At 34.4% G+C, this 13441-nt stretch overlaps 2 protein-coding genes across 3 annotated transcripts in view; both read right to left on the bottom strand.

The window, feature by feature from the left end:
• The window catches only part of CATSPER3 (cation channel sperm associated 3), an 18964-nt gene extending 9818 nt beyond the window's left edge, over positions 1–9146 (bottom strand). Inside the window, exons 1-2 of the mRNA XM_006923108.2 lie at positions 9019–9146; positions 7251–7404 (exon numbers count right to left, since the gene is read on the bottom strand). Of these exons, the coding sequence (XP_006923170.1) occupies positions 7251–7404; positions 9019–9119 (255 nt within the window). The 5' untranslated portion in view covers positions 9120–9146. The remainder of the gene's footprint in view (positions 1–7250; positions 7405–9018) is intronic.
• The window catches only part of PCBD2 (pterin-4 alpha-carbinolamine dehydratase 2), a 46506-nt gene continuing 40725 nt past the window's right edge, over positions 7661–13441 (bottom strand). The window contains exon 5 of one of the 2 annotated variants that reach the window (XM_015598143.2): positions 7661–10914. The gene's annotated coding sequence lies outside the window, so the exon portion shown is untranslated. The other variant, XM_025040588.1, reaches the window with a different exon arrangement.

Below are 13441 nucleotides of genomic sequence, written 5' to 3' on the forward strand. Positions count from 1 at the left end.
ATTAGTCTATTTGTCTATCCATGTGTCATCACTGTGCCTTAATTATTAAAGTTTTATAAAAAAAAATCTTGTTATCTGGTAAGTCAAGCCTTCTCCTCCTTTACCTTACAAAATCATCTTGGTTATTTTTTGCCTTTCATTCTTTTATCTAAATTTTAGCATCAGTTTTTGGCAACCCATAGAAAATCCTGCCACATTTCTTATTGGAATTGCATTGACTTTATAGATTAATTGGGGGAGACTGCATCTTTAAGAAACTGAGCCTTCCTATTCATGATCTAATATATCTTTCCATATGCCTTAACAACTTTTACATATTTTTATTTTCTCCTTAAAGATCACACAAATCTTTTGTTAGATTTGCCTATAAATTTTTTTATATTTTGTTTTTAGAAGTGCTATCCTTTTTGTTGCTGATATATTAACTATAATTTTATTTAATCATATATCCGGCAAACTTGCTGGACTTATTTATTAACTATTAATTAGTATTAACATTATTATTTTCAGATTCCTTTGGGATTTCTATGCAAAAATCATATCACCTGTGAATAAAAAAAAATTTTTTAACTTTCTTATATTATACATTAGCTAAGACTCCAATACAAGTCTTATCAATAATAACTGGAATACACTTTTAAAGGGAACACTGCTAAAGTTTCACCACTAAGTGCGAATATGGCATAGGTTTTTCACAGGTACCCTTAATAAGGTTAGAAATAAATTCTTTCTATTCCTAGTTTGCTAAGTTTTTATCATGAAGAATAATCATGATAAACTTTTCTTCTGCATCTCTTGAAATGATCTTACTGGGGTTTTTTTTTCTCCTTTAATATTTTAAGCTGATTAATAAAATGTGTTTTTTCTAATACTTACATTCCTGGAAAAAAAAATCCAATTTGGGACATTATCTTTTACATACATTTTTAAAATTCAGTTCCCTAACATTCTGTTTGGAATTTCTGTGTCCAAATTTGTAACACTGGGTGTCATTTTCCTTTTTCATACTGTCCTTCTTTAGTTTTAGCATGAAGGTTCACAAAATAATCTGTGGGCAGGGCAGATGAACTCATTTATCTAATTAGTGAAAGTGTTTTATATGTTTGAAATCATATCTTCCATGAGTATAAAGCCATCTAGTCCAGGTTAATTTGTTTTGGGAAATGAAAAATTTTAACTACTAATTTTAAAGTACTAATTCAACACTTCATAGCCATTAAAGGACATATATGAACATATAAAGAGCATTTCAGGTTTTTCCTTTTTTTAGTGAGAGTCAGTTTGGTAATATTTTTTCTAGAAAGTTGCACTTATCTCAGCGAGGTTTTCAAATTTATTGGCAAAAAATGATTAGGATTCTGATATCTGTATCTGTAATTTCCCTTTTTAATTACTAACATGATTTTTGGGGCTTCTGTTTATCTTGTTTGTCTCATGAAGAAAGTTATTTTATAATAATTTTCTAAGACCTAACTTTTGGCTTTGTTGATACTTTCTATTGAATCTTTGTTTTCTATCTCATTCATTTTTGTTATCTTTATATTTCCTTTTATCTACTTTCCATCATTTTTCCTGCTCTTTTGATTTTATTCTGTTGCTCTTTTCTAACAGGCCAGCTCATTAATTTTTAATACCGAGATATAATTCATGTACCATAAAATTCACTGTTTTAAACTGTAGAATTCAGTGGCAGGGGAAGTTAGTTTTGAGTATTTATAAGCTTTGTTTTTTTATTGTGATAAAATATACATACCCTGAAATTTATCATTTTTAATCATTTTTAGGTATACAATTTAGTGGAAATAAGTACATTTACAATATTGTGCAACCATCACCATTATCTACCTCCAGAACTATTTCATCTCAAACAGAAACTCTGTGCCCAGTGAACAATCATTTTTATCTCCTCTCTCCCTTACTCCTAGTACCTTTTATTCTATTTTCAATCTATATGAATTTGCCTATTCTAGGTAATTCATATAAGTAGAAACATACACTATTTACCCTTTCATGTCAGGTTCGTTTTACTTAGCATGTTTTCAAGATTAATTCCTTTTAAGATTGAATAATATTCCACTTTGTGTATATACATTTTCTTTATCCATTCATCTGTCAGAAGAATGGACACTTTTGCTTCCACCTTTTGGCTATTGTGAATAATGCTGCTATGAACATGGGTGGACAAGTATATGTTTGAGTCCCTATTTTCAATTTTGGATATACACTTAGAAGTGGAATTACTGGATCATATGGTAACTATGTTTAACTTTTTGAGAAACTGCCAAACTGTTTTCTACAGTGGCTACATTTTACATTCCTACCAAGGGTCCTAATTTCTCCGCATCCTCACAAAAACTTATTTTCCAGGTTATGTTTTGTTTTTGTTTTTTTAATAATAGCTGTCCTTAATGGATATGAAGTTTTATCTCGTTGTGGTTTTGATTTGCATGTCCTTAATGACTAATTATGTTGCAGGTGCTTATTGGCTATTTGTATCTCTTCTTTAAGATATGTCTATTCAACGCCTTTGCCCATTTTTGAATTGGATTGTTGTTTATATTGTTGAATTGTGTAAGTTCATTACATATCCCGAATATTAATCCCTTATCCGACATGTGATTTACAAATATTTTCTCCCATTCTGTGAGTTATCTTTTCACTCTCTTGATAGTGTTCTTAGATTCACAAATGTTTTTAATTTTGATGAAGTCCAATTTATCTATTTTTTCTTTTTTGCCTATGTTCTTGGTATCGTATCTAAGAATACACTGCCAAATCCAAGGTCATAATGATTGACCTCTATGTTTTAAGAGTTCTAGCTTCTATATTTAGGATGTTAATCCATTTTGAGTTAATTTTTGTATATGGTCTGAGACGGATCCAACTTTACTCTTCTGCTTGTGAATATCAAGCTGTCCCAATATCATTTGATGAAGAGACTATTCTTTCCATCATGAAATGTCGCCCTTCTGAAAAATCAGTTGGCCAAAGATATTTGGATTTATTTCGAGAATGTCAATTCTATTCCATACGTCTATGCCTATCCTTATGCCAAGTACCATACGGTTTGATTACTATATCTTTGTAGTAAGTTTTGAAGTTAGAAAGTACAAGTCTTCCAACTTTGTTCTTCATTTTCAATATTGTTTGGGCTCTTTGGGGCTCCCTGCACATCCATATGAATTTGAGGATATGCTTTTCAATTTTGTTTCTTTAATAAAAGGCTGTTAAAATTTTTATAAGGATTGCATTGAACTTGTAGATCACTTTTGAAGTCTTAACAAGTCTTAACAAATCTTCTAATCCATGAATACAAGGCCTTTCCAATCTTCTAATCCATAAATATGGGGTCTTTACATTTATTTAAATCTTAATTTCTTGCAGCAGTATTTTATAATTTTCAGTATACACACCTTTCATCTCATTGGATAAATATACTCCTGAGCATTTTATTATTTTAGATACTGTAAATGGAATTTTCTTAATTTCCTTTTCAGAAGTTCATTGTTAATGCATAGAAATGCAACTGGTTTTTGTTGTTGACTTCGTATTCTGCAACTTTGCTGAATTTAATAGCTCTAATAGTTGCATATACGTGTATCATTTTTTTTTTAATTTTATAAGTTTATTTGAACCAAACTGATGATATATGCCAGGGAGCAAGATCTCAAATGCTCCCGTGTGTGTATTCTTTGGGATTTTCTATATATAAGATCAAGTCATCTGCAAATTAAGGTAATTTCACCTGTTCTTTTCCGATTTGAATAACTTTTATTTCTTTTTCTTGCCCATTTGCTCTTGTTAGAACTGCCAGTACAATGTTGAATAACAGTGAAAGCAGGGATCTTTGTCTTGTTCCTGATCTGAGGAGTTATTAGCTATAGATCTTTTCATAAATATCCATTAAGTTATGGAATTTCCCTTCTATTTCTAGTTTATGTAATCATGAAAGGGTATTGGACTTTGTCAAGTGCTTTCTTAGTGTCAATTGAGGTAATCACGTGAATTTTTTACTGTTTTTATTGAAGTATAACACACATAGAGAAATGCACAAGTCAGAAGTATTTGAATGAATTCTTACCAGGCAAACATAACCATGTACTTCCTCTTTGCGTCTTAAAAATACTGCTATCCTGACTTCCTACATTACAGAAGTTTTGCCTGTTTTTCACACTTTATATGAATGGAATCAAATCGTATATATTCTTTTTGTCTGGCCTCTTTTGCTCAACATAGTACCAGTGGGATTTTTTTCCATGTTGTTAGGTATAGCAATAGTTAATTTTTATTGTTGTGCAGTATTCTATTAAGTAAATACCATAATTATATATTTAGGAGTGAGGTATATAACTAGGAGTGGAACTGCATAGTCAGTTCTTTCAAATTATAGCAATATGGTAGGTGTAGTGGAATTTCATTGTTTTAATTTGCATTGCTGATAGTTAATGAGATTGTTTTGGGATCATTTGGATAGCTTCTTTGGTGAAATGTCTGTTAAGTCTCTTGCCTATTTTTTTACGGTTAGCTTGCCTGTCTTTTGTATTTTTAAAAGCAGGTATAAAAATAATACAAGTTACCTCAAATAATTGTCTTATGATTTAGTTCCTTTTGTCCATTGTCAACTTTTTTCCTATTTCATTTTTCAATTAAATTTATTGGAATGACATTGGTTAATAAAATTAAATAGGTTTCAAGTGTACAATTCTATAATACATCATCTGTACATTGTATTATGTAGATTTTTTCCTTCATTATATTGATATATGACATTGACTGATTTTTGCACATTGCCTCGCATTCCTGGGATAAATCCTACTTGGTCATGGTGTATAATCCTGATAAGTATGCTGTTGGATTCAGTTTGTTAGTATCTTAATGAAAATATTTACATTTATATTCATAAGGGATATTTGTCTGTAGTTCTTTTTTATTATTATTTGTCTTCAGGGTAATGCTAGCCTCATGGAATGAGTTCAGAAGTGTTCCCTCCTATTTTTTGGAAGAATTTGAGGACTGGTGTTCATTCTTCTGTAAGTGCAAGGTAGGATTAACTAGTGAAGCCATCTGGTCCTGGGCTTCACTTGGTTGGGAGGTTTTTGATTAGTGAATCTATCTTTTACCTGCTATACATATGTTCCAATATGTCTGTTTTCTTTCTTCTTGAGTCTGTTTGGTAGTTGGTTTGTTTCTAGGAATTTGTACATTTCAACTAGGTTATCTCATTTGTTTGCATGTAATTGTTTATAGTATTCTCTTGTTACCATTTTTATTTCTGTAAGGCCAATAATAATGTCCCAAATTTTATTTCTATTACTAGTAATTCCAGTTTTTGCTTATTTTTCTTAGTCCAAATGGCTAAAAGTTTGTCTATTTTGTTGTTATTTTCAAAATACAAAATTTTTATTTTGTTTTTCTCTATTGTTTCTGTTTTATCTCACTCTAATCTTTTTTTTAATTTCCTTCCTTCTGGTAGCTTTGGGTTTAGTTTGCTCTTCTTTTTTCTAGGTCCTTAAGGTATAAAGTTAGGTTTTTGATTTGAGATCTTTCTTCTTTTCTAATGCAGACATTAACAGGCATGAAGTTCCCTCAAAACACTGCTTCTGCTGCATCCTGTTTTATTATGTTGTGATTTCATTTTCATTGTCTTAAAATATTTTCTAATCTCCCTTGTGATTTCTTAAATAATAGAATGTGTTGTTTAAGAATATGTTGTTTAATTTCCATATAATTGAAATTTTTTCCAATTTTCCTGCTGTTATTGATTTCTAGTTTTATTCCACTGTTGTCAGAAAAGATATTTTGTATAATTTCAATATTTAATTTATTGAGACTTTTTTTGTGTCCTAACATTTGGTCTATACTAAAGAATGCCCCACATGTACTTGAGAAAAACTCTTATATCTTCTTGATGAATTGATCTTCTTATCAATATATAATTCCTTCTGTCTCTTATAACAGTGTTTGCCTTAATATCTATTTTGTCTGACATTAGTATAGACAACACAGCTCTCTTTTGCTTTCTATTTGTACTGAATCTCTTTTTTCGTTCTTTCACTTTCAACCTATTTGCATCCTTGAATCTCAAGTGAATCTCTTGCAGACAGCATATATTTGGACTTTTTGATAATCTATTCTGTCTTAATTGGAGAGTTGAATTCATTTACATTTAAGGTAATTACTCATAAAGAAGAAAACACTTCTGCTATTTTGCTATTTGTTTTATATATGTCACATCTTTTGTGGATTTTTTTCTTTTTCTTTTTTTGGTAGCACACCATTTTGATTTTCTTGTTTCTTTTTCTGTATATTTTTAGTTATTTTCTTGTTGGTTACCCTTGGGATTGCAACTAACCTCTTAAATTTTAGAAATCTAGTTCTAATATAGCCTTAGCTTCATTAGTATATAACAATTGTTCCTATACAACGCCATCCCTTTATGTTTCTGTCCTCACAAAACACATCTTTACAGTTGTGTGCCCATGAACTATCTACAATTATTGTCTTATGCATTTGTATTTTAAGTCATATAGAAAAAAAGGAGTTACAAACTAAAAATACAATAATACTGGCTTTTATATTTATCTACGTAGTTACTTTTATCAGTGTTCTTTATTTCTTTATATGGTTTAAGTTACTGTTTAGTTTCATTTCCACCTAAAGGACCATCTTAAGCATTTCTTGTAGAACAGGAAATAAACTAGCAACAAACTCCCTTGGCTTTTGTTTATCTAGGAATGTCTTAATTTCCCCTCATTCTTTGAAGAATAGTTTTGCTTGATATAAAATTCTTGGTTGACAATATTTTTCCTTAAATACTTTAAATATGTCATTTCACTGCCTTCTGTCCTCCAGAGTTTCTGAGAAATTGGCTATTAATCTTACTGAGGATTCCTTGTATGTGACAAGTTGCTTCTCTCTTATCACTTTCTCTCTCACAGAGGCTAATACTATACAGCTGTGGCTCTTGGTAAGGATACCTTGTTAACTAGTTTTGATATAAACACTGTCCAGTGGTTTTTGGTTTTGCTATACAGTTGCTCTTTTTTTTAGAGGGGAATTCAGGGAAATTAAAAAACCATGTCACCATTACTACTGCTGCCATCTTGCTTGCCAGATTTTAGAGTATATTTTTAAAGCCCTTAGAATTTTTCTGCAGAAAATTTTCTTGAACAAAATTTCTTTAAAATCTTATAACTGTTTCAGAATTAAAACAGGTGAGACAAATAAAAATGGATGTTTTGTCTGCTTACCTCACAAAGTCTGAATAAGCTGTATTTTGTTTCAAAATCTGTCCCCAAGACCATCACAAGGGCATTCATTGAGATGGTAGTAATCATAATTAACCTAAAGAGATGACTCGTTATGACTCTTTTCACAAATGCCTGACACTGAGTATCCTTCCTCCTGTCAAAAAGTTAAATAAGAAGCATGATTATCTTATAACAGAGCTAGATCCCCAAACAATGAATACTTTTTTGAAGGCACTAGGGTCTTCTTTCCTCCTCCTGTGAATATAAGTTTACATATACTTTAAAATTGCAATGAAATGCTAATGACCACTGAAGTATGTATGATGATCACTGAGTAGGTCTGTTGGTTCTCTTTAGAACTCTGAAACAGAATAGTTACCACTCCTTCTCAAGCAAAACAAAGCATTATCTTCACATACGCATTCAATAAATTTTTATTGAGTGACTACTATTCAACTCATTCATTGCTCATTCAAAAGTTTTTATTCAGTGATGACTACATGCCAGGCATTATAGTGGGCACTGGGGATATATGTAAGCAAAACTAAATATCGTTAGTCTAGTAAGAAAAATGGATAATAATCAAATAATCACCCAGACAAGTGCTTACAAATCATTTAAAAACACACACACACTTTTTTAAAAAATGGGTAAACACAGTCAACTCAGAAAAGAAATACGAATGGCAATGAATTTCCCCCAAAATATTCACTAACACTACAAGTCAGAGAAATGAAAATTAAGTAAAACTACTCTTTTTGCTTATAAAAATCAGCAAAGACTTAAACATAATAATAATCAATGCTGGCAATACTGTAGTGTGATGGAGCATTCTCATAAACTTCCGGGGAGATGTAAATTGATAGACTTTTCTGAAAAACCTTGGAACTGTTCATATCCTTGGACCAAAGAGAATACAATCTGAAATGCAAACAGTGACTTGGGCCAGATGTGTTTATCCCAACATTATTTACAGTAGTGAGAACTTAGAAACAATTTAAAAGTCTAACAAAAAAGACTGGTTAAGTAAATTATAGCATATCCATCTCATGGAATAGTATGAAGATACTAAAAATGTCTATGCAGTTTTCATAACTTAGAGAAATGCTTAGATCCATTGGATTGCAAAACACAAAAACAAAATAAGACACAAAATTCTCTACTCAAAATTATCTCAACTGTACAAAAACGGGTAGAAGAATAAATACTTGGCAGGAAATATGCCAAAATACTAAGTGTTGAGATTATAAGTGATTCTTTTTCCTGTTTATCTGTGCTTTGCAATTTTTCTCAGAGTATTGCTTTTTTCCCATTATACATAACAAATGAACATTCTCATAACAGCAAAAAAATATAGAATGTATATATTTTTATAATCTATGAAAACAAGATGTATGATTTTCATTATCTGATTTGAGATAGGGTCTGCTACTAAAAAAAAAAAAAAAGCCTTCAAGTTATCTCACACAGTAATTAACAAAAAAGGACAAAACAAAGTCAAACTAGTCATTCAGTCTACAGGTCAAATAAGAGCAAGACTGAATGTCTGTCTTAACCAGCCAGTCATGATATTAGAGCCAAAGAAGCAAAACGTTTGGCTGAGCCTTCACCAACCTCACCAGTTAGAAATCAAAATTATCAAGGACACACACGTCAATTTGAGAAGTGGATGAGTGTCTATGAGAAGAGGCTGACAAAACACTGGCACCCTGGACCCACACTGCCATTTGCACATTTCTTAACAGGCAATAGAAATAACAATATTTACTGAAATGTCCCGAATTTTGCACAGAACATCAACGATGCACTGTCCAACTGTGAATTAGTCATGACTCTTGAGCGGGGCTGGTGATAAAAGTGTTGAGACATTTTCCAAATTTTCGATTTGTTCTCCTTGCTTTTATCATCCAACAGAAAATCTCTGCTTAGGGATTTCCTCGATGTCTAGATTCTAGAGGCGGCAGAGAAGGGTCCATGAAGGGAATCCTTGCTTTATGAAGTCACTCTTGGGCATTCCAGTACTTACCAGCCTGCCTGCCCCTGGAAGGGAGAGCTCCCTAGCTGATCTATGCACAGAACTTCTTTTCCCAGGGAGAATGAGAATGTCAGTTCGGCATAAGGGTTATGAGCACCCCACAATTGTGAAGCTCCAAGCTAAAACTAAGAGACACCAGAGATAAGCCAGGCAAAAGCCCCTCATTCTTCAAGAAGTGCCTTCATCTGACAGACAAAGGCCTTTAATAACATACAAGAATAAGGATGTAGGAGAGGGGAAAACAAGATTCTCTGAGATTCTAAGAGCAAAAGCACACACCCAGGACATAGCACTGGAAACAGCTGGAAAGACAAGAAAAGATTTTGATGGGTTTGGAGCTAAAAGAACAAAAGGAGCAGAGGTTACCCAAGCCCAATACTGGCCTGGAATGTGCACATATGCTCACCTAAACAGAGTGTAAGGGATGAGTATAAGGTAGAGATGTTTTAGGTGCAAAAATAATACAGATTTTTACTCTGTGTAATTCTTGGGAATAATATATTCACCTTGCTCTCTTTTTCCTAAATCCTTTGCTTTTCAAGGCCTGTGTTGTACTAAATCTTTAGTGGCTAAATTGATCAAATTCCTGGAAACCTAAGTACTTGAGCCATAAGAAAAGAAGGCAACCGCCCACCACTGCTGTTGTCCCGGGTGTTCTAAAATAATTGTGTATGACTATTTCTGGTAAGAAAATACTCTTGTAGTCAACCAATATACTGAAATGGGAAATAACATCTTATTTACTCAATTTCTTCATTTAAAATCATCAACAGCCAAGCTTTAAAAATCACTTTGATTAATTTCCCGAAGATTCAAACTTTAGTCCCATCTTCTCACTCTATATTCTCTCTCTCTCCAGTACTCCCTACTGCCTCCTTTGGTCACATCCCCGCCCCCCTCCCCAACACCTTCTGGGCTCCTGCCCAAAATCCCTGCAGTGGCCTCCTGGAGCAGCTGCTCAGAGAGAGCCTGAATCAGTTCTCCATCTCTGTCTCCACCTGCCCCAATACATCAGTGTGCCTAATCCCGCCAGGGGCATACAGAAGGCCCTCGGAAAGTGTGTGTTGTATCAATACACAAATGAATGGCTCCAGGGATCCTTATGCTCACTCAAGTAGCTGAGCATAGTGAGATTCCTGGTCCAGGAACCCCAATGGTACACTTCTATACCTTCCCTCTTTAAGCACCAAAGCATGCTTTGGGGAGAAATGAAAAGATTAAGAATGTAAAAAATTCTTCATTCTGCTTAGAGGGGTGAGGAAAGATGGCCAGCTGAGAGCAGCAGAGAAGAGCCCAGTTGTTCTAGTGTGCTGAGGTTTCTGAAGTCACTGATGAAGACATCTAGCCTGCAAGTGGAACTCTGGCTGGTGAGTGGAATCAGAGGTGATGAGCTTATCCAGGGCTTCATGAAACCGTCCAGATCTTCTCACGGAGAGGTGGGCATCCTGGCACGAGAAGCCAAAGGAGCATTTCTTCTGCCCTTCAGCAGCGAAGCACACTCTGCCCGACTTGGGCGGCACTACCTCAGCTGTACACAGCCAGGAAAATCAGCAGTCAGAGGCATAGCAGCTTGGTGACTCAGGTCTTCTGGCCAAGAGTCATCCCTTTAGTAGTCCCAAGTAACTGGCACTGAAACACAAAGCTCACATATTATAGCCAAACCCTACTATATAGCTCTTGCTATTTTGCAGGAAATTTTACAAAATTGAAAGTTATAAAGTTCAACTAGTATATTTTGGAATGCTGGATTAGAAAGTTTACAGACTGCTTCATACCAACACTAGTTGTCCAATACTTCAATACACTAAGGGAGGTCAGGTTTGTGTCCCAGTACAATACACATGCTGCTGCTTTTTATCTAGAGCAAAACCATAAAATAAAAACCATGCTTATTCTACGTATCCAGAGACTTCCTATATCTTATCAATGTCAAAAAGTAACCATTATTTTCAGAACTTTCATTATTTTCATTTGAGAAAAAGACGCTGTCAAATGGGCTACCCTTGGTTTGTCATAGAGTCATAGGTCATGTCTACTTAATGCTGCTCTACTCCAGTGATCATTTAGAAAGAAAATGGAGGAAAACCAAAGCTTACCACATAAGAGACACCACTGCCATCACACAGAGATCTGGAACAGAAGGGAACTTGGGAGCCTCCAACCTTACCAATGTCTCTTTTAAGCTAAAATGTCAGTTACTTGAAGCAAGTCTGGGACTTATTCTGTTAGAATTTATCACAATGAGTATTTCTATGGCCTTCTGATATGGGACCTTTGATTCTCTATAGTTAAATTTGTGAGTTCCAGCAGATGCAACATAGACCTTATGTCAAACATTCATGTAGATGCTAATCAGTAGCTGCATTCTCAGGTCTCACCACTGCAATTACAAGCCATATCTTGTTTGCTCTACCATATGTGCTATATGTGGTATATGTTAATAGCCAATGAGTTTAGCCCCTCAGATTTACATTCAAAACAGAGAGAAAGGTTTCTGTTCAGGGTCATATGTTAAATGTATGATAGCACAAGGGAGCAGACAAGCAAATCCAGAAGGTGGAATATTCTACAGCAGTGGTCCCCAACCTTTTTGGTACTAGGGAAGGGTGCTCCTATGAGAATCTAATGCCTGATGATCTGAGGTGGAGCTGAGGCAGTGATGCTAGCGCTTGGGAGCGGCTGCAAATACAGATGAAGCTTCGCTTGCTCATCAGCTGCTCACCTCCTGCTGTGCAGCTTGGTTCCTAACAGGCCATGGACCATACTGGGATTTGGGGATCCCTGGTCTACAGGACTCCTAACCCAGTTTTTACAATAAGTCAATGACATGGAGGAAAGGGGGAGGGAGGACAGCTAGCTTGCTCTAGATTGAAAGGTTAAGAAGACACAAGAACTAGATGTGATGGATAGACTTCGTGTGGATCCTGATCAGAACAAAGTAACTGTCCAAACACATTCTCGACCTTCAGGGCAATTTGATTTTGCCCAGGTATTAGGAGATACCAAAAAATTATGGTTTATTTTGTTAGGTGTGATAATGGTATTCTGGTTTGTACAAGAAAATGACCATATTTTCTAAAGATGTTTACTGAAGGATGTAGGGGTAAAATGAAATGCTATCAGAGATTTGCACTTAAATACTTTAGTAAAAAAAAAAAAAGGAAATGGGATTATATGAAGTAACTAGGGCAAAATCTGGGTAATTGCTAAATCTAGATGATCAGTACATAGGGTTCAATGTACTTATTCACTTTATTTTAAAATATATTAAAATTTTTTCAAGTTTAAAAACTCATGCAAAAAAACTGAAGCACTGAACGAAAAATCTTTAGTAATAAAATGTATATAAGTCCCCCTAAATGTATAATGTAAGAAAAGAGTTTATAAAAACACATAGCTTTGCCTTTTCCTTTAAAAAGACTTCTAAGAAGCACAAGTCTTAGTCCCAGACTCTGGGTCTCCCAGCAGCCACAGAGGCTCTTCTATCTCTTCCTTCCCTGCACACTTCTTACCCACAAGGTAAGCTGACCATATCTGCCCCTGCCAGGCCAACAGAACCAGCCAGGAACTAGCTTCAGAGAGCTCAGACCCCTTGTCATGTTCTCATAGGGTTTCTCAGATTGGAGGTTGGGGTGAGTTGGGGAGGGGAAGGTTTGCTTGTTGTAACAGAGGGATTTTTCTAGCCACGGTAGTGAGTTGGGTTACAAAGATGATCCCTATTAAATTGTACCACGGTAATGCTTCAAGGGATTAACACGTGTTCCCTGGATGGACAGATATTCTTTTAATCTACATTCGAAGCTCATTAATAAGTACATTCCTGAGTTCCTTGAAAGGATGCTATTACTGCAATTTTTAAGTAATAGATTACCTTATATTCCATTCTACTCTTGTCAGTGACATACGAGTAAACAGAATCATTACTAGATAATACCCAAGTAGCTTCTATCTTAATAGCTACAGACCTTCAGTTCAGGGGTCACAATATGCAAATGATGAGAAAAATGACCCTTGGTTCCTCCTTAACTCAGTAAGTCAAATAATGATGTGGCAAGTTGGTCATTGTGACTGTAAATCTTGATATTGCCCCACTTTGCAGGAAGACATGAAAAAAATACTTGTCTTCTCCTTCAACTCTCTGCCTGAAAAGTAACAA

This window comes from Pteropus alecto, unplaced genomic scaffold, assembly GCF_000325575.1.
Source record: "Pteropus alecto unplaced genomic scaffold, ASM32557v1 scaffold78, whole genome shotgun sequence".
NCBI lineage: Eukaryota > Metazoa > Chordata > Mammalia > Chiroptera > Pteropodidae > Pteropus > Pteropus alecto.